The following is a 20849-nucleotide window of genomic DNA, read 5'->3' as shown; positions in this document are numbered from 1 at the left end:
TCTGGGATTACACATTTGGGAGGGTCCAGGCCAGTCTGTCAGGCTGTGGCAGGCAGGTCTGGGTGTTTATTGGCGCCTGGCTTTGCAGGGGGCACCATGCACAGGCTGTGCCCCTTGGTCTAGCGCAGGATACGCTTCTCGTCTGGAGGTTGGAGCTGTTGAGTACACTCCCTTGGACTGGGGTGGGGGGCGTACTCAACACTGATCTCTGGCTTTCCCCTTTGCCCCCTCTGTGTGCGATTCACAAATACCTTGCACATTTTGGATTTCTGAAATGGGATGTCCAGATTCTGCGCCGGGTCTGCCTGTGAGTTCTGCTAGTGGGAAATGGCACCTGGTGACATTGGGAGTGGCTAGTGCCTGTTGTTTGAACAGGAAAGGCTTAGCCCTCGGGGACACACTGGGTTGCTGACCAGGGTGACTCTCAAGGAAGCTAGAACAGCCACCAGATTCAGTCCGTACCATAGCAGCACTCACTGAACATTTGTTGAGCATGAATGAAAGAACATTTAGATCAGAATACTTAATTCTCAGAAAGATTTGCCCCTTTGTCTCTGTGTTTTGGTGCTGGGGCATAGAATCCAAGGCCTCATCATGCAAGCACGAGCTGTCCCTCTGAGCTGCTTCCCTGGCCTTACATTTGCTTCTCTCTGATAGTGTGTGTGTGGGGGGGGGCATGAGGGGGGTGGGAGGGGAACTTTCTTCAAGCTGCTCCTTCTGTTCCCAAGTTTCCTGCTGAGTTCCCTTTGTGTGGGTCCTGAAACTTAGTGACTTCGTCTTTGTGATTGAAGTGTTGCCAATAGGAAATGCATACAGTGACATGCTGTTATTGTGCGCAGTGACTTTCTTTATGATTGTAGGGAAATTCATACAGCACCCCTAGGAGAGTGACTGAAGGTTTTATTTTAGAGCTGTACTGAGTCAGGCAGTTACTCGGTCACTTAGCAAATTGAAAAGGCGTGCTAGGAGGAGTGCCTGTATCTCTGAGGTCCTGAGCCTTGTGGGTTTATGGTCTAGTCATAGCCAAGCACATGACTGCAAATAGTTTTTTACCTAACATAGTGCTTGCAGAGCCCTTCTGCCTGTCAAGATAAAGCTGTTGGTTTTTCCCAGAGGGGTCAGGGATTTGGGACACTGTCAGGGTGGAGAAGGCCAGGCCTGTGATGCTGGTTGATATTTATAAAACAGTACAATGGGCCTCTCCCCACTCAGCCTAGCAACCCCACAGCTGTCATTAGAAACGGTAAACAAACCCTCCCCCTGACTGACAGCTGGGAAGGAAGTGAGACCTTTAAACCTGGGCGGAGGAGGACGCTGGAGGGGAGAAGTGGGGTGCGGAGAGGACCCTTCTTGCCTCTTCTCATGACTCAGGTTCATTCTGAAGAGATCTGGCCAGACCAGGTCCAAAATTCTCCCAGGGACAAGGGACATAGGTGTTAAATATCATATAAAGATCCAGATTTATCACATGCTTCTCATGTCAGAAAAAGTTACTTCCTGTCTCTTCCCCTGACTGAGCTTATCTGGAGGAAAGGCTGGAATGAAGCATTGAAGTGAGGGTCTCTTGGTCAGCTCTGCCTGTGGGGATGTTTTTTTCTTGCTCCATTAGGACTAGAAAAAATGTTTAGCATATTTATTTATTTATTTATTTATTTTTGCTTTTTGGGTCATACCTGGCGATGCACAGGGGTTACTCCTGGCTCATGCATTCAGGAATTACTCCTGGCAGTGCTCGGGGGATCATATGGGATGCTAGAAATTGAACCCAGGTTGGCTGTGTGCAAGGCAAACGCCCTACCCGCTGTGCTATCTCTCTAGCACCTCGAATTTTTTTTTTTAATTGCACAGTTTTGGGGCTGGAGCAATAGCACAGCAGGTAAGGTGTTTGCCTTACACGCGGCCGACTTGGGTTCAATTCCCAGCATCCCATATGGTTCTCTGAGCACCGCCAGGGGTGATTCCTGAATGCAGAGCCAGGAGTAACCCCTGTGCATCGCCGGGTGTGACCCAAAAAGCTCCCCCCCCAAAAAAAAACCCCAAATACCTGTAGTTTTTATTTGGAAGTTTTGAGGGGAAGGAGGGAGAGAAAGTGGGAGAGAGTGGACAGTTACCTGCTCAAGAGAGAGCCCGGGCTTCTCCAAGGGCTGAGAGAGCCCTTACACATATCCCAGAATTAGACATGAAAACATGAAAGTACACATCTCAAGAGGGGAGATGCGGGCGACACATGTGCTCAGTCACTGCATGTGCTTGGCCACATAAGCAGAAGCAGCACATGGACTTGAGCAGCGTACTTGCCCGCATTGTTTGTTTAGCAGGGAAAGGCCAGTCCTCTGGGAGAGAAGAGGCAGAGCTCCAGAGAGGTTGGGTAGGGGCCTGCTGTTCTGTGGGCTTATGCTCTCCTTGGCCAGGGGAACAAACCTGAGGAGAACAGGGTGGGACAGCATTGGCCCTTGGGTGGTGTGGGCAGAAGTGCATGGGGCTGGAGAGATAGTACAGTGGGTAGGGTGTTTGTTCTGTATGCGACCAACCTGGGTTCCATCTTGGCATTCTGTAAGGTCCCCCAAGCCCCACCAGGAGTAATTCCTGAGTGCATTGTGCATTGCTGGGTGTGCCCTCTCCCCCCCCCCCAAAAAAAAAAAAAGATTCCAAGTACAGTGGAGTTGCACTTGTGTGCTTGAAGATGACAGGGCATTTGGAGATGATGACCTTCAGTCCCCATTTGGAAGGACTTCTAGGGAAGGCTTAAGCCAATCATGGACCACAGACATTCTAAGACCAGTTTATTCAGAGTCCCTCTAAAGGAAAAAATAAGTGTCAAGGGGGCTGGAGCGATAGCACAGCGGGTAGGACGTTTGCCTTGCATGCGGCCGACCCGGGTTCGAATCCCAGCATCCCATATGGTCCCCTGAGCACCGCCAGGGGTGATTCCTGAGTGCATGAGCCAGGAGTGACCCCTGTGCATTGCCGGGTGTGACCCAAAAAGCAAAAAAAAAAAAAAAAGTGTCAAGTTTGACTGTGACTTCACTCTGTGGAACTGGGAGAGTCACCCCCAGTTATTGGTCAGCTGCTTCTCTTATCCTTGATCTGTCCTTAGGGACAGGTGTCCTGCAAGCTCTGGCCAGGGGCAGGAGGACAGACTGTGAGCAGTGTGGCACTTCCCCTGTGATGTACTGTGTGTGTGTGTGTGTGTGTGTGTGTGTGTACTCAGACACATCTTGAATGGCAGCACTCTTTGCTGGCTTCCCAAAAGTCAGGGCATCAGCTCTCTGTGATGATGATTCTCAGGCCTGGACGGCTGCAGCCTAATGCTAATGCTGAGGATTTGTCTGATAGTTTACTAACTAAAATCACTATAGGAACATATTGAGAGGGGGAAAACTTGGGGAACATTTCCCAGGTACACACATTGTCCCTCCAGATCACATCCACCCTAGAACAAGGAAGACACTGTCAGTGAGATGTGATTCTGCTCCGATGCACGTGCCAAGGTTTCATGAGGGGCAATTACCATGACCTGCCATATGTTTGGGATGAAACCCACAGTTATTAGATTTTCAAGGGGAAGAGTCATTCTAATTAGAAACCAAATTTCCAGAACCCCTAAAGATCTGGTTTTTCATGCCCTTCCTTTCTCTTCTTAAGTGTTGGGTGTTCTTGCATGGAAGGGTTCTGGGAGGAGTGAAGAATGTCCTGGCAATAGAGAATGCCATAAGAAAATGACTGTCAGTGTCAGGATGGGACTATTCCTTGCGAAGATGTGCTGTTTCCTGAGGAGGGCACTGCCCTTGGTTGAGAACTCCCTTTGGCAGGGTGCTTGCTTCTCCAAAAACCCTGAATAAATGGTCACAGAGCATAAGTCAGGTTTAGTTAGTAACTCCACTTGACTGTCAGGGAACTGCAGAGTTCAGGGTAGAACTTGTCTATGGCCACACAGCTATGTTGGGCCTTGAATTAAAATTCTCTGAATCGGGGCTGGAGCGATAGCACAGCGGGGAGGGCGTTTGCCTTGCACGTGGCCAACCCAGGTTCGATTCCCAGCACCCCATATGGTCCCCTGAGCACCGCCAAGGGTAATTTCTGAGTGCAGAGCCAGGAGTAACCCCTGTGCATCGCCAGGTGTGACCCAAAAAGCAAAAAAAAAAAAAAAAAAAAAAAAGTTAAAAAAAATTCTCTGAATCCAGTAAGGGTGGTCAGAAGAACATAGTTACTGGATTTGCAGTGAGGTTTTTGGGAAGTGGAATTTCCTGTCAACTCTTTGTAGTGCCTCTGCCTTCTGTCAGGCAGCAGGTAGGCGCCCCTGTGTATGTGTGATGAGACCCCAGACAGGGGGAACAGAGATCTGAAGGAACACGATCAGTTAGATTCTTCTAATTTCTGCTTCGGGTCTGGGTTTTGTGTGTGTGTGCGTGCACGCGTGCGTGTGCGCTTATGCGCCTGCATGCATGTGTATGTGTGCCTGTTTCTTCACATTAGGTTTGTGTATCCTTCAGATAACTAACCCGAGGTGGGACTTGTATTCTGTTCCTTTGTTGACAGTCATTGTGGCACCATGTACAGTAGCCAGGAGTCGGAAATAACCCAGGTGCCCATCAACAGGGAGAGGGGATAAAGAAGATACAACCTCAGGGACAAGAAGTAGGACAGCAGAGAGGCCACCTGTCTTGCATGCAGCTGACCTGGGTTCAATCCCCTACACCCCATATGGGTCTTCTGAGCCTATTGGGAGTGATTGCTGAGCATAGAGCCAGGAGTAAGCTGATCTCTGAGCACCACTGTGTTGTCGCCCCAAAACAAAAAAGCTAGCTAAAAAATAAAAACGAATCCTACTATTAGCAACCCCATGGATGGACTCAGTGTATCATGCTCAGTGACATACATCAAGAAGGCAAAGACACGCTGTGATTTCACTCATATGTGGAAGATAAGCAACATATAAACAGCCCCAAACAGTGGTTACTGGATGGGGTGAGGGGCAAGTGAGTAATGGATCAGTTCGAGGGCAGAGGATGGAAACTGGACTTATGATTGGTGAACGTGTGTGGTATGTTGATAAGAAACTGTGCATCTGAAACTTGTATCATGCCAGAAAGCCTACGGCTTCAATAAAGAAAAAATGATTGGAATAGTCATCAAATGATGAAGGGCCACAAAACTTGAATTTAGTGCGGTTGATGTTCCCAATAGCCTCACCGTGGAAAGGAGGACTCATTTGGTAAGAGCAGCACTGGATCATTCTGGAAGAGGTTTTTGTAGCTGGAGCGGCAGTGACCAGGCTGTGCTTGTCATTTGGCTGTCAAGTTGCATTTTGTGTTTGCAGAGACAGCTTTATCAGCCTTCTGATCTCCTAAATGAATTACCTGCTCCTGCCTTAACAATGCGCGTCGGCACAGCTGGTAGCCGGGCAGGTGGCCCACCTCAGTCAGATCTGAGGAGAGGGTGTCACTAGTGCCAGAAGAAATAAGGAAGTCAAGTGTTCCTTAATGTAGCTCTTGCTGGTTCTACAGAGTAGGAACTTCAATTTCCTTCTGATGGACTTTCAAATCAGTCTCTGGGAGCGCCTCTCAAGACACTTGGTTTGCACTCACAGACAGCATTTTCTTGTTTTTTTTTTTGGCGCTTTCAGAGCAGAGATGTTTCTGGCCCATGAGGGGAGGCATTTCCAGTGACGTGCTTGCCCACATCCTCATAGCCGTGTGCTTTTACACCTGGCTTTGTTGGAAGTGTCTTGCTGCCTTGAAGGCTAAGCTGTAGTGCTCTGCCCCTTCTCTTCTTGGTTGCATCTGTGAAGTCAGGCCAGGTGGGGTGCTGCAGGAGGCCAGGCCCTTTCAGCTCCGGGGATCCGACTGTGTGCGTGACTGAGGGGAGGAAGTGCAGTCTCTGAAGTAGGGCAGGGGTGTAGAGGACAGAGCGGTGCTGCCGCATGGGAGAGTACAGCAGCGGTCTGTCCTTCATGCCGTCACTAGCTGCAGCTGCTCTTGTGTCTGCTCCAGTGCAGCGCAGCCTAAAGGGCACTTCTGTGCTTTGTGCTCAGTGGCAGTGCAGACAGAGGGGATTCCCTTCACTGCCCCCCATCCCGGCGGCCGGAACGAGTACAGACATAAAGGAGAGCAACCGGTGATCAGGAGGGACCCTGGAAACAGGGACCAGTGGGGTCACGGCTGGTGCATGCGGCTGAGCTGCAGATACATCTGCTGAGGAGTTGGGTGCGAGGAGTTGGGTGCGAGGAGCTGGGGAAAGCATGAGGAATAGGAAGTGGAAACAGGAGGAGGCACGGCCCTAGGAACCTGGACAGGCTGCCATCCCTGCCCCCTGGCACGGGCTAGGGCCAGGTGCTTTGTCCCCAACTCGGAGCACATGCACACTGTCCTGCCGCTGTAGCACACGTGCTGGTGGCTTAGAGTGGAACTGCCTACCATTTCTGGGCACCTTCCAGGCAGGTCATGGCCACCCGTACCCTTCACCCTGTGAAGCCCCTGTCATGGCTGGGGGCAGAGCTGAGAAGTGGGGAAGCAGGGATTTGCTGTCTCTAACCTCCCCAGTCAGCTCACTGGCAGCTCCTCAGCCGGTATCTGCCCTCTCTGACCTGGTCGCAAGCAGCCTGGTGATTATATTACACCTTCACTTAGAGGTGGTTTGTGCCACTAAACCCCACTTGCCAGCAGCCCTGTTTTAGATACAAGATACAGATCCATGGGACCAGAGCCGTAATACAAGCGGGGAGGATGCTTACCTTGTCTGCGGCTGGCCTGGGTTTGATCCCAGCACCTCATAGGGTCCCTTGAGCACAGAGCCAGGTGTGATCCTTGAGCACAACTGGGTGTGGCCCCCAAACAAAACAAAAACCAAAACAAAGTGAAAAATCAAGATACAGATGTTCCAAGAAAACGTTTACTCCGGGCTGGAGAGATTAAGACACTAGCTTTGCATGGAGCTGGCCTGGGTTTGATCTCTAGCACTTTATGATCCCCCAGCACTGGGAGGAACAGTCCCCGAGTGGGGTGGGGGTGGGACACAAACACAGAGGGGTGGGGGGCGGGAACCCAAAAGAACAGTTAACTTGTGTGTGGTGTGACTTGGGCCAACTGCCAGGTGGATTGTTCTAGAACAGTGATTTAAAAAGCAATGTCTCGGTGTCTGACCTACAGCTTCAATCCACTTAGAAACTTGCCAAAATGAAATGTTTAAACCCCACCCCAGATCTACTGTCTTACTAAACTCTTTTCAAATAAGCCCTACCGATGGATGCAGGAACCTTGGAACCAGCACACAGACCTTCTGGCCTGTCATGGGGGGTTGGTGCCAAGGCTTTCGGCCCAAAGGGAGTAGATGGGAGGTGGGGACAGTCAGGGACAGACACGTTTCTCAGGTGCCATGTCAGTGTCAGGGGCAGCTCTGGGAGTGCCTGGGGCAGTACTGCAGAGGACATGTGGGCAGTGACGCCCTGTTCCTGCACCAGAAGCGGGCCTGTGGCCTCCCTTCGCTCTTCACCCTGGTGTGGGCTCCTGGGTAGCTGGAGGTCTGGCTTGTGTCTCATCGGGGCTCCACAGATGGCAGTGGGAAAGTAGCGCCGTCCAGTTTGTGGGCAGGCTGAGAGCTGGCTGCTTTCAGTGTGCTCTCAAGCTCTTGGGGGTGGAGTGATGTTACAGGGAGGAGCTGTGGAAGGGTCTCCTCCAGAGCTAGGACTCTGGAAGCGTTTCTGCGGCTGGTGTGGGAGGGCCAACCCAGAGACCTGGAGACAGCTCATGCCTGGTGGTGACCTCTGAGGAAACTCGAGAGCTGGCAGCTGGGTGCTGGAGCTGAGTCTCGCCTCGTCTGGGCTCCTGCATGGCTGTCTGCTCTCTGGGAAGCAGCCAGGGGCAGAGTGGAGGACTTCTCCAGTTGCTCCCACTTCCTGAGGATCCTGTTCTCTCTGCCTGCACTCAAACCCATCTCTGACACTGTTGGTCAAGGATCTGTGTCTCTTTAAGAGTTGACCTAGTTATACTGACTGCAGAGAGTTGTGAAATATCCGTGAGAGGGAGGGGCTGGGCTTTATTTATTCATTTATTTTTCAAGCCACCAGCCGACACCCTGGCCCAATTTAGCTTTGCTAAACAGGAATAGTCTGAGAGGCAGTGTGGAAACAAACTCCTCCATACTCTGAGAATTCTCGGAGCAAACATTGACACAGAAAAAAACATATACACTTAACAGTTTGAAAAAAATAATTTTTTTTTTTAAATGGGACAGTTCCCATTCAAGGGACCGCACATGGAGTGATTTCTGAAACTTTCTGTAATAGGTTCCTGTGCCTGCTGAAGCTTCAGGGATCTCTCTCCAGTGGGAGATGCCCCTCAGCCAGCCTTCGCTTAAGTCTTGGCTTCCTTTTCTTTCTTTGGAACTGCGTTTTTGTGTTTGCTGTTTAGTTTCCTAGAGAATGGGACTATCTTGGCCAGTAAAATATCTTTCCTGAGCCTGGCTATTTGGCCATTGCTGTCACTGTGTACCTTGTTCGATATGTGATTGCCATGTGGAATTGTGGGGAATATTTTTATGGGAGGGGCCACACCTGATGATGCTCAGGGTTACTCCTGGCTCTGTGTTCAGGATCACTGCTGGTGGGGCCCAGGGACCATATGGGCTGCCAGGGATCGAACCTGGGTTGGCCATGTGCAAGGCAAGCACCTTCCCCACTGTCCTACCTCTCCAGCCCTTTCATTATAGCTGAATGACACAGTCCCATTGCCCCAGTCCATCTTGTCAGTACCCATTGCCTCACTCAGTTGCCCAATTTTACCCCGTGGTGAGGACTTGTGAGATCTGCCGAGTCTAGTGCTGTTTCCCGGCTTGGGTGGGCCTGCGTGCCATTCTGACCATGGCTTGTGAGATAGAGTCCTCTCCCATGGCCCAGAGAATGCATTACACCCCAGGTGACATCACCAGAAAGCTGTGACCCCACCCCGTTATTCCCACCCAAGCCCACAAGTGCCTGAACCCCCTTTCTCCAGCGCTGCTGTCTTACTGGGGCTCAGGAGTGGCCAGAAGGTGGCGCTGCGCTAGACTCTTGCTAGTAGGATGCTGCTGCTGGGGCTGTTCTAGGTGTCTGCCTGGTGCTCCCAGCAGGAAGCCTCTATTCCCCCCTTTCCCCCCGCCCCCTCCCCCCCCCCCACAGCCTCCCTCTGTTGTGCTTCCGTGGCCTGCCGCTGTCTTTCCCGTGGAAACAGCCCCCTCGACCCTCTCTTCTGTCTCCTGACCTGATGTCACTGATGGGATGATTGTGGCTGTTGTTTTAAAACAGCCATACCTCGGAGCCTGTGCCAGCTTCAGTGGTATAAATAACTCCCTCAGTGGTTGATCTCCAGCGTTCGGGACTCTGATGACCCAGAGCTGGCAAGGGACATGTGCATTAGACATCATTCTCACAGAACCTCTACCCTGGAGACACCGTGGATACAACCCTCGAGAGCATAGATAATAGAGAGATGTGGTGAAAAACAATTAAAGACAGATGAGTTTAGAGCGCCTGTTACATTTGTTAACATAATTTATTTAATTGTAAGCCTCTATCATTTAATTGTTAATAATAGTTGTGTTTAACAACTGGCTTGCAGAATTCCTGAAAACATAATGATCAGTTTTCAGAGCCTGTCCAAGCCAGCTCCACTGTACCAATGCAGTTCCCTTTGCTGCCATGGGCCCCTTGTCAGGATCCTGTGGCGGAGGCCAGGAACAGGGCTCTAGTGGAAGTGCTTGACTTGCCGAGCTCCTCATTGGATTGGTAGTGCTGCCTGGCCCGGTGGCCCCAAGCACCTCAGTGCCTGAGCATTTTACCCTTGGGCTTGGCACCTCCAGGACTGGCCCCATCCTCTCCTTCCATTGCCTGGGTAGTATCTAGATGGAAATCCAGCCCTAATGTCTTAGTACTGAGTACCTCAGTGTTCTGCCTCTGCACTGCACATTGCTTTTCTGATCCTGCATCTTCCCTGGACTGGAGTGATAGCAGAGCTGGTAGGGAGTTTACCTTGCACTCGGCCGACCTGGGTTCGATTCCTCCGTCCCTCTCGGAGAGCCTGGCAAGCTACTGAGAGGATCCCGCCTGCACGGCAGAGCCTGGCAAGCTACCTATAGCGTATTCGATATGCCAAAGACAGTAACGATAGGTCTTATTCCCCTGACCCTGAAAGAGCCTCCAGTCATTGGGAAAGGTGAGTAAGGAGAGGCTGCTAAAATCTCGGGGCTGGGAGGAATAGGGACGTTACTGGTGCCCGCTCGAGTAAATCGATGAACAATGGGATGACATTGATGCAGTGATACAGTGAACCAAGTTATTGTCCCCCTTGTACCCCCTGTAAAAGGAAGGTGTCATACAGAGCTAATGTCCTGGGGCTGGAGGATCTCCAGGCTAGTTCTCTCTCTCTTTTTTTTTTTCCCTTTTTGGGTCACACAGCGGCGCTTAGAGGTTACTCCTGGCTCTGCACTGAGAAGATGAGTTTTTCAGAATTCAGGTTAGATGCCTACAAGACCATAGTTTATCTGTGCTCCAGCAGATGAAATTTACTTGAACTTCCTGCTTTCAGGTGAAATGGTGCCTAGCACCCTGGGAAAGGGCCTTTTTCCTCTGTGCCGCTGGCTTTTTTGCTCTGCTCTAGTCTGTCGAACTCAGGAGTAGTAGATATATGACCGGCCTCCGTTTTCCAGAAAATGTTCCCAGGACAGGGCCTTCCATGCAGCCTAGAGCAGAATCCTGGACAGTTTTGCTGATGGGGACACAGCGTGTCGCAGGGGTGCCCTGCCCTGGAACATTCCAGGTCAGCAGTTCTGTCAGTGCCAGCTTCCTTGTGGTGTGTTGTGACTCTGTATATGCTGCCGTAGGCAGGTTGGCGTGCCAGCCATGTGTGGGCCACAGATGCCCAGGCCGACCAATTGGTTCTGCTAATGGGTTTGCCTCTGTGTTGGGCTGTCAGTGAACCAGTCAGAGCCTGCTGCTCCGCTTTGCTGCCCTCCTAAGCAGTGGCCACTGCGGGACATGTCCCCTCAGAGGCCTTCTGGTTAGAATGGAAGCAGAAATGTGAGTGATGAGAACTCTGACCTGTTACATGCTGACATGGCCTGGCATTCTCTGAAGTATTTTTGAAAATATTTTCATAATCTACTGTTAAGATTTACCTACCGGACCTTTTTGCTTTAAAATCGTTCATGTGTGCTTACAATTATACACATTCTTAATGCTTATAACAAGAAATATGAATAGAACTGCATATAAAAATAGTTATTTCTATAATGAATCTCAGTTGAAGAGTCACTGTATCCAAACTGCTGGAGGGCCAAAGCAATGGCTGAGTGGGCTGGAGCATGTGCTTTGCACACCGGAGGCTCGGGTTGGAGCCCTGGCAGTGCTGGGAGTGGCCCTAAATGCTTCCAGTGTGGCCCCCAAATAAAACAAAAGGTGGATAGATGAATATTTGCAAATGAGGGACAGAGATGTCAGCCTTTTAAAAGTCATGAGCAAAGTTGTTGGCCCACGACTTTCGTCTGATTCCAAGGGTTCATTGGAGTGAGGAGTGGATGAAGAACACACTCGAGATGGCCAGGGCCAATGAGTCGCCAGATGGCTGTCCTCCTAACAAAGCCTATGCCGAGATGTAGCATGTGCTTCGAGTTCCCCAGTCAGCTTCCAGGACAGGCATTCCACTGATGGAGCAGGACCTAAGGACTCAGCCTGAGCCGTACTCTGCTCTGTCATCTCCGGGCCGGCCGGAGGATGGCTGCATTTGGCAGTGTTTGGAAGATGTACAACTTGGGGTGTGCCTAGGTACACAGTGTAACAGCTTTGCGTGCCACCTCCATCTTTGCTCCCTTATTTTGGGCCATACCTGGTGCTGTTTGGGGGCTACTACTGCTTTGATGCTTGGGGACCATGTGGTGCTGGGCTTGAACCTGGGGTTTCCAATGCCAGGCGCACACCTGGCCTTTTGAGATATATCTCTCTGGCTCTCCTCCCCCCATATTTTCAATTTTTCTCAGCCCTCGGACCCTTTCCTTTTTGAAAACGTGCTCACCAAATAAATACACCAGCTCCTGTTAGTTTGTCTAACTGGCTCCACTTAAAATGTTGGCTCTGAGAGGTCGCAGGTCTTGCTGGCCCTTCTGCGTTTTCCAAGCTACATACTACTGGTGTACTTGCACTTATTCAGTGTTTCAGTTTGTCTAAACCACTCTCTCCTGCTGCGGACCAGCACTGGTTAGAAACTAGGGACCCAAAGCTGTAAGGATGGGACGTGCGTGGCTGAGCCGATCACTACCCAACCCACCCTCTAGGACCCTGGTTGAGGGGAACAAGAGACAGAACCAGGGCAGTTGAGGTGCTAGTTTTCCATCAGCCAGACCCTGGCGGACCCGCTCATACATGCCTGTTATGCTTCCTTCCCCAGGGCGACTGTGTGGTGACGGTCTTACTCGCTGAAGAAGACAAATTGGATGATGATGTGGTCTTTTACTTGGTGTTTTTGGGCTCCAGCCTCCACCACTGTTCAAGTACTCGGAAGGTCAGTGCTGACACGCTGGAGACCGTCGCTCCCGGTGAGTCTCAGTTCAGCCGAAACCCTGGCTGGCCCTTAGCAGGTCTCGGACACTTGGAGGCCGACTGGGTCTTGATTTGAAGTAAACATATGCAAGATTGTATTGGTTTATATATTGCTTCTTTCTCAGAAGAAAGAGTCTAGAAAGAAAGAAATACAGTAAAACGATGTAAATGGAAAGCTGGAAATCAGGATCAGGAACCAGATGACTTTAGTGGGCTGCTGAGTTTTGGGGAAGCCTCGATGCTGGCATGTGGAAAAGGTAGTGCTTCAGATGGTCACTGGGAGTGAGCACCAGCCTGGTTCAGAGTCTAGGCATGTAGACACAGGGGAAGTGTGACCGCTCTGGCCTCTGTATCTGGGCAGGACAGGCTGCACACCCTTTTTCAGAAGCTCAGTTCTCTCAGAATGAAAATCGTTGTGTGGTATAAGCCTGGCAGAACATGGGAGACGTTCGCCATGGTCACTCAGTCATTGCTGCTCCCCAAAGATGCTGGTGCTCTCTCGAGCTTGCTGGGGGTGAGTTCTCCCTATGGACTTAGCTTCAGAGTTAACAACTGACAAGTTTTCATTAGTGTACCGAAGAGGGGGACCTAGAGAAAACCCCTTAAATGAGTTGACAGGTGGAATGTTTCCTTTTAGAGGACCAAAAGGATTTACTCTGTATGGAGACATTCTCTCCTCTCTTCCCCCGAGCATTGCTGACCTGTGTGTCAGTCTGCAAGGGGACAGCCTAGGTGGTTCCTGCATGGGGACCTATCCTTGTTCTCAGTGGCTTGAGGCCATGACTGTGCCATGCGCCTGGCTTGGGGCTGTTACTGTGCCACGCATGTGGCTTGGGGCTGTAACTGTGTCGTGTATCTGATTGAATCCCTATGAGTTCCTTGCTGCCCTTACAGAGTTCATATTTGTGTGGATGATGAAACTAACTCAGCTTTGTGGCTAGCTGAACTTGTCCCTTGGCTGCCTTCACATTTGCTCTTGGATCGCTTTCCTGCCAGCCTTATAGAAACCCAAAGATGGATCAGGGATCTGGCTCAGGTGGCAAAGATGGGCATTTTCTCTGGTACCATGTGGATCCTGCCACTCAGGACCACTGGAGTTATCCCCCATAACTAACCAAAAGAGAGAAAAAAAGAACAAAGAGAGCACAAATGTCCCTCTCTGCCCTTTTCTCCAGCTCAGTATTTTCTTGGCCACCCTCCCCCACTTGTCACACACAGCATATGCCCTTTTTCCCATTTATCTGCCACCTGCCTGTTCCTGAGCAGCAGCATCCTGAGGGCAAGGATTCCCACCTGTTTTATTCCCTAAGGCCCTGAAGCCGGCATTAGGAATCCTCAGTGCTTGGTGGAATAGCCTTTGCACTGTGTCAGGATCCATCCTGGAGCTCAGGATGCTGCTCTTCCAGAAACCGTCTCTGCATGTGCAAGTGCATGCAGCTCATAGGCTGGCAGGCCCACGCTGACACCCAGGCAGTGTGTGCATACAGATGCAGCCCGGTGCACCCTCCGATGTGGGCACACGCACACCCTCCCACTCCTTTCTTGGGAATAATGCGAAAGGCGGCTCTGATTTCCCGAGCGGGGTTGGCCATGCTCCTCTGTTCTCCTTCAGTCCTTCCAGAACCACTCTGCCCCCCCTTCCCACCGATACTCAGGGATTCCTCTTGGCTTTGCACTCAGGAATCATTCCTGGTGGTGCTCAGGGGACCATATGGGATGCCGAGGATCGAACATGGGTTGACTGCATGCAAGGCAAGTGCCTTGCCAGTGCACTGTCTTTACAGCCCCAGAATGAGTTTTTTTTTCTTTTCTTTGGGGAAAGGCTGTTGGCAGGCCTGAGTAATGGAGTGAGTGGTGGCTCCTGAGAGAGAGGAGGCCTGGCAGTTGGAAAATAAAGCCATCTTTGTGCTAATTAAGGTGAGACTAGTTTTATAAAAAAACACTACATCCAACATAACTATAAAGCAGCTGGTTTAAGAAGTTAATTGAAAATACATGAACTGGAAATACTATCCTCCCCACTCCCACCCCCCAGGGATGTGGGCACGCCTGGCAGTGCTGGGAGCTATTCCTGGCTTAGTGTTCCAGGGACCATTCAGTGCTGGTAGTTGAACTTGGGTCACCTGCAGACTGAATGTGAATACGGGCATATTTGCACTGGGCACCAGGGGGCAGCCTTCTGCAGAGAGGTCATTGGGGGGAGTGCAGGGCAGCGTGGAGGGGAGGAGAGGTGTGGGGGCACACGCCTGCCCTTCCAGGGTTCCATTCTGGGTGTCTGATGAAACAGAGTTCCCGTTGTTCCGCTCTCCAAGGAGGAGCCCGGATGGGACGTGTGCTGCTTTTAGCTGAATCGGAAATGAAGTCATTCTTGGGTCATGCTTCAGCCCGCGTGTTGATCTGTGGCAGTATTTTGTCTCCATGGGGACGCTGCTTCATGCAGTGATAAGGGGCTGCAAAGAGACTCTCAGTGCTCCCTTCTGACCTGCCTGCTTGGCACAGGTTGGTGGGGGAGGTTTTCGCGGGACCATTAGCAGCTGCAGTTCTTTCCCTCACCTCTGTTTATTCTGGATGCTTCCCCTCTCCCCGCCCACCTTCCCACCCGTCCCCCTCACTTCCTTGGTGTCAGCAGAAGCTTAGAACTCTGGCTGGCTGTGTGGCGACAGCTCCTTGTAGAGAATCAGGGGCACGCTTTCCTTGGGTGACCCCAGTGGGAAACGCTTGCCTAAGTAGTATAAGTGCTCCAACTGTAGATGCCTCTTCGATGCCAGCAGCCTTGTGTACTGCCAGCTCTAACTTTTTCCTTTTTTTCATCAGTCTGTTAGGCTGGGTGGTCTCAACCTCGACGCAGAGAGGTGCGGGCGTCAGGGCTGAGTGGCTTTCTCTGGGTAAAGCAGCCCATCTGCGAGGGCGGTTGGGACTCCAGGCTCAGGGAGCTGACTCTTGCCACTGACCGCAGCGCCCCTTGGGACTCGCCTGCTTGGAATGGGCCCCTTGACTTTGCTTCTGTCGCCTGCATGCCGGGCCTGTCTGTGGGCCGCCTCGGGAGACGTCACTGACCCTGGAGCTTTGCTGTGGGCCATGTTTCTTAGTCACGGCCTGCTTGCTCCATCAGTCCTGCAGAAGGTGCTTGGGACCATTTCCAGAACTTCCCTTTCAAAAAGGGCTTGTGTTTTATTTTCCTTCCTGGTTGCCAGGAAACTGAGAGGAAGGAACACCACCACCAGCTGCGCCTCATTGCAGACCTTGTAGCTGTGTCTGTGGAAAAATGAGTGGACAGTGCTGTGGTACTGTTGGCCGTGGCCTTTTGGGCTCGCATTGCTGCCATGCACTGTGGTCTCCAGAGCAGCCTGAGCAAGAAGTGCGTGGGGAGAGGTGCTGGCAGTGAGTTCCCCCGCGTCCGTGCAGTCCCCCTGCTCTGCCTGGGTCCATGCTAGTTAGCCTCTGAAGGCTATCCACTCCCACTCCCAGCCCCCAGGATGCTTCCTCTGAAAGGCGCTGAATCACTTGTGCCTCATGGGTGCTGGTGTCCAGTCGGTGGAGACAGGCCCCCGCCCAGATGTCAGGCAAGAGCTTCAATAAAACATTTCTGGGCCCGGGAGGTGGCTTGGTGATAGAGCAGGTGCCCTGCATGTTCCCTGGCACCGCAGCAGGAAGGAAACAGAAGGAAGCCAGCCTTCTGACAGCAAAAGACCCAGATCACTTGACATGTGTCTGCTGACTAGGCCAGCTGCCCCTTGAAGGAAGCTGAGATTTTCTCGTTTCACTTCATGTGCTGAGTGTGTGAATGCAGCACACCTCGAGCTGAAGCATATTCCGTCCTGCTGGGACCAGGCAGCCCCTGGGTGCCAGAGCTGCCCTGCGGGATCTGTTCCAGGGGCTCTGGCAGTTCCTCCTCTTCCTCTGCAGCCTGAGGGCTTGAGCACCTCATCTGCTTGTGGTGTGAAGGAAACTGCCCAGTGACAGTGACACACCTTCCTCTCCTTGAGTGCCCCAGCTTGAGGGAGGGGAAGGGGCTGAAGCGGTGAGAGGGCCCAGGGATACTGAGAAAACCACTTTACTTACTACTCCGGCCACATAATCCCACCACCCTTGGGGCTGGAGAGATGTACAAGGGCTTCTCCTGCTTCCTCTTTCAAAGCCTGCGAGCCAGAAGCTGAGCTCTGCATAGCCTGCAGCTTTCTGACCTTGCCCATGGGATACAGAGTTGGATTGGGCCTGGCGCCTATGCCCACATGTGCCACAGGCTCCATGGGGAGCTGACGCAGAGATGCCCAGCTGAGACGTGAGCCCTGGCCCAGCCCCCCTCTTCTCATCAGAATGCCCTTCTGTGTGAGGCGGATGGTGGTGGCGGGGCGCAGGTGGGGAAGCGAGGAAGATCAGTGCCTGTTTCTGAGACTTGAAGATGGAACGCTAAAAGTTCAGGAGGAGGACCAGCTGCCCACCACAGCCTTCTCTTGGAGGTGCTTCTGTACACCTGAGAGACCCGACACACCTGGGGTGTGGCAGTGGATGGGCAGCTCTAGCCCAGACACTGCTGTATGGCTGCAGTCCCTGCCCTAGCTGCCACTGCAGTGTCTATCGTACTAGAAGGGACATGTGTGAGAGTACAGACACTTCTAGTCCTTGTGTTTCTAATAAAGAAAATAAGACCAGTGGTTTGGTTCATCCTGCATTGCCGTGGGGATGTGTGGGAGATCAGTCCTTCTGCACCAGCACTGCCTCAGCATTAGGGCTCAGGCAGCTGCAGGCTCTCTAGCCTCCGGGCCCTTAGCTTGCTCTTCAGGCTGCTCAGTTGCACAGCTCTGCCCGGCTGCTGTTTAGGGAGGGAGCTAATATTTTAAGTAAAAGTAAGAAAGCTTTGGGTTTTGAGAGGAGGAGGGTCCCTTTGAGGGAGGGGGCGCGCAACTGCCCCCTGGTGCGAGGATGCTAATATGCCTGTACTCGGGTTTCTCCAGGCCACGACTGCTGTGAGACGGTGAAGGTGCTGCTCTGTGCCTCCAGGGAGGGCCACCCTGTGCTGGTGGTTACTGAAGGGGACTTCCAGTTCATCCAGGATGAGGCATATGACGCGGCCCAGTTCCTGGCCACCAGCGCGGGGAATCAGCAGGCTCTGAACTTTACGCGCTTCCTTGACCGCTCAGGACCTCTGACCGGGGACGTGGACTCCTTGGACCGGAAGGTGGCCTTGGCCTTCCGACACCTGAAGCTGCCCGCTGATTGGAACGTGTTGGGGCCCGACCAGACTCTACATGGTAAGACCGTGCGTAACTTGGAAAGACTTGAGTGTCTCCCACATCATCTCTGGGGCCTGCCGTCTTTCAGCCTTCACCCCGCAAACTGAGATGGTCTTGTAGCTGCTGGAGCATGTGGTCTTAGGGGCATCTCTTTGCGGAGCCTTGACCAAGCTGTTGGTGGCATTCTTGCAGTGAGATGTTGAGAGAGTGCTGTGTGGTCGCATTCTGCTGTCTACGACCAATTAAGAACCAGGCTCCCGGGGACCAGACTGCTAGGTGACTGGTGAAGGGCGTCATGTGGGCATGTGGGTACTGGACAAGGCCTCCATGGCACACCAGGACCATGCCTCTCCCACCCCCATGCTGTGTGCTCATGCCTGATGCCTGGTGCAGTGAGTGACATTTCCACAGATCATTTAGCTGATCTGGAAACGGTGCATTGCAGGGACAGGAAACAGATTCATAGCTGCCAAGGGCCTAGGACTGGGGGTAGGTTTACTGTGAGAGTTTGCTTTATGGACATTTGTGTGGTTCTGTCTCAGGACTTTGTCCCTGCCTGCCATCACAGCATGGCACTTTTTAGTTACTTTTATGCCATATCAAAGCAGTTACATGAAATCCATCATGTTAGTTATGTTCTTTGAATGGTGGAATGCATCACGGGGCTTGATGGAGCAGCTGGTATCTGAAATCTGTTTAACTGATATATTTTGGGGGGGGCTCCCCAAGCTGTGCTCAGCAGCCCCCTGGAGCTTCTCCTGGCAATTTTTGTCCATCCTGGCTTGTGGTTTCATGTGAGAGCCCGGTGGTGTGAAAAATTCTTTGAGTTGTCCTTGTGGTACATGGGGGCCTGCCAGGCCACGGTTGTCCTGAACGCAAGGCTTATGCCCATGCTATCTCATCCCAGGACCAGGAATGTGACTTGAAACATCCCTTCTGTTCCGTGGTGCAGGTTGTCAGTTAAGGGTCTCAGAGAGCTGGTATTTCAAGGGCAGAGCCACTTCAGGTAAGAGGTGCTTGCGGCTGTAGAGAGGCATGTGGCAGGAACAATCTGTTCCTGCCAGGCGCTTTGTTCGGGGTATAGAGGAAGGTGTGAAGTGTGCTGTTGCCTGGGATATGGTGCAGGTAAGTGGAGCCTAGTTTTATGCAGAACTTCCCACTATTGGCAGCCAGCCTGTTACCAGGTGCCCGGGCCCTGGCTTTACCTTTGAAGGGGAGATTCAGGACTGTCTCTCACTCTTAGGTGGCTCCTTGTGGGCCAGAGTCTGGCTTTCCATGCACTGTTGTGAAAGGAATATTCTCTTTCTATCCTTGGTGCATTGTAGGAGTATATGTGAAGTAATTCATTGCTTTCTCTGTTTTTTCTTGTTGGAACTGGGAAGGATGGATCTAGATAGATGCTGGCTTGCAGATCATCCACTGCTCATGTCCTTTTGGTTTATTTTGTTTTGGGGCCATACCCAGTTGTATGGGGGCAGCCCCTGGCTCTCTGAGCTGGGCAGTTGTCCTTGGAGGTGCTTCGGGGAACACAGAGTTCTGGGCTTTGGCCCAGAGTCCTGTGCATGTAAGGCCTCTGCTCCTCCGGCCCTGCACATAGAGCCGGCCGTCATGTAGCTTTGAGAGACCAAGTACTGGTGAGTCTGGCTGAGAACAGGTGGCCTGTCCCATAATTGGCTGCCAGGAGGATGCACAGGCCCTCATGCTGCACGGGTGCTATTCCTTGGGAGGCTGAGCTGTGCATGGACCACTGCACCCTGCCCACACTCCCACATGACCGCAGCTTTGCAGACAGGAGGCAGCAGCCTGGCAGGTGCTGCCATCACCACAGATCTCTGTGGCCTTTCCTGTACTGGAACAGTGCTCTGGGAGGAATGCGGGAGCAGAGCCCATCAGCAGAGGAACCAGCAAAGCAGGCGGCAGTCAGAAACAGATAGTGTCCTGAGCAAGTTGTGTATGTGTGTGTGTGGGGGGACTGTGAGTGCTTGGCTTCAGAGGACCTAAAGGAAAATGAGAAGACAGCTTCAGTTTGCCTTTTCAGAGATCTGAGAAGTCAGGCCTATTATGAAAGGGAAAAGGCAGGAGAGAGAGGGGTAGAACACACATGCCCATTGGGGTTCAGCCAGAGAATCAGAAGCTGGGGCAGAAAGACAGGCCTTCCAGGGCATTTTCCAGCCTGACGAGCCCAAATGGGACAGCAGATCCCGGGCCAGCTTATCCAGGTAGGGGCCCAGCCATGGTCTAGGTACCTTGGAAGGCCGTCCTGAGCAGGACGGGCCTCTCCAGGGAGAGCTCAGCCCTGCTCTGAAGCCCTGCTACTGATTCAGTTAGGCTGACCCAGATTAGCCAGCATAATCTTCCTTATTAGATCAACTGATCAGGGGCTTTAATTACATCTGCGAAAGAGCCATCACAGTGCAGGCAGAGATGGAATGGGAGTTGGCTGCAATGAGGCAGGGACATTCAGAATCTCCAGAGTAATTGAATTGACTGTGAGCTCAGAGACCCGATTGACCTCATAGGAAATGCAGTTAGTGATCTGAGTAACAAAGCCTGAATACAGAGGGGAAAAGACACAGGATAATGAGAGAGGAAAATGCAGATAGGGGAACAGAGATGAATTCTCAATTGTGAGTGCTTTGGAGTGTAAGCTGAGATGAAAGGGGTGAAAGGAGCCGGGGACTGTGTTGGTTGAAAGCTGTGTGCTGTGGATTCTGGGCACTCAGTATGCTCACTTGCTTTACTCTCTGTTACTGGCCTTCTCTGCCGTGAGCCCAGGGGACCTGGTGAAGACATGAGAAGTATGTGCACATAGTGAACGGGGGACCAGCCAGCTCCGACCGGTGTGCTCAGATTCCTCTGAGTAGTGCGGGAAGGCGGGTGCTGCTGAGGCAGGAGCCTGGAGTGGCTGAGTGAAAGGCAACCCTCCATACCAGGCTTTCGTGGACGGTGATGGTGCCCAGGCCTGTTGTGTGTGACAGGTCTTGACCTGCAGAGTGGCTGTGTGTGTGTGTGTGTGTGTGTGTGTGTGTGTGTGTGTGTACACACGCATG

The 20849-nt window shown here is 52.1% G+C and overlaps 1 protein-coding gene across 6 annotated transcripts in view; it reads left to right on the top strand.

Annotated features, from left to right (window-relative positions):
* AKAP13 (A-kinase anchoring protein 13) overlaps positions 1–20849 on the top strand; it is a 181033-nt gene that overhangs the window by 60592 nt on the left and 99592 nt on the right. For all 6 annotated transcript variants that reach the window (XM_055142067.1, XM_055142066.1, XM_055142065.1 and 3 more), the window contains exons 3-4: positions 12414–12561; positions 17521–17817. In XM_055142067.1, coding sequence (XP_054998042.1) covers positions 12414–12561; positions 17521–17817 — 445 coding nt within the window. The remainder of the gene's footprint in view (positions 1–12413; positions 12562–17520; positions 17818–20849) is intronic.

The sequence above is a fragment of the Sorex araneus genome, chromosome 6, assembly GCF_027595985.1.
Source record: "Sorex araneus isolate mSorAra2 chromosome 6, mSorAra2.pri, whole genome shotgun sequence".
Classification (NCBI taxonomy): Eukaryota; Metazoa; Chordata; class Mammalia; order Eulipotyphla; family Soricidae; genus Sorex; species Sorex araneus.
This window is presented reverse-complemented; position numbering and strand designations above follow the sequence as displayed.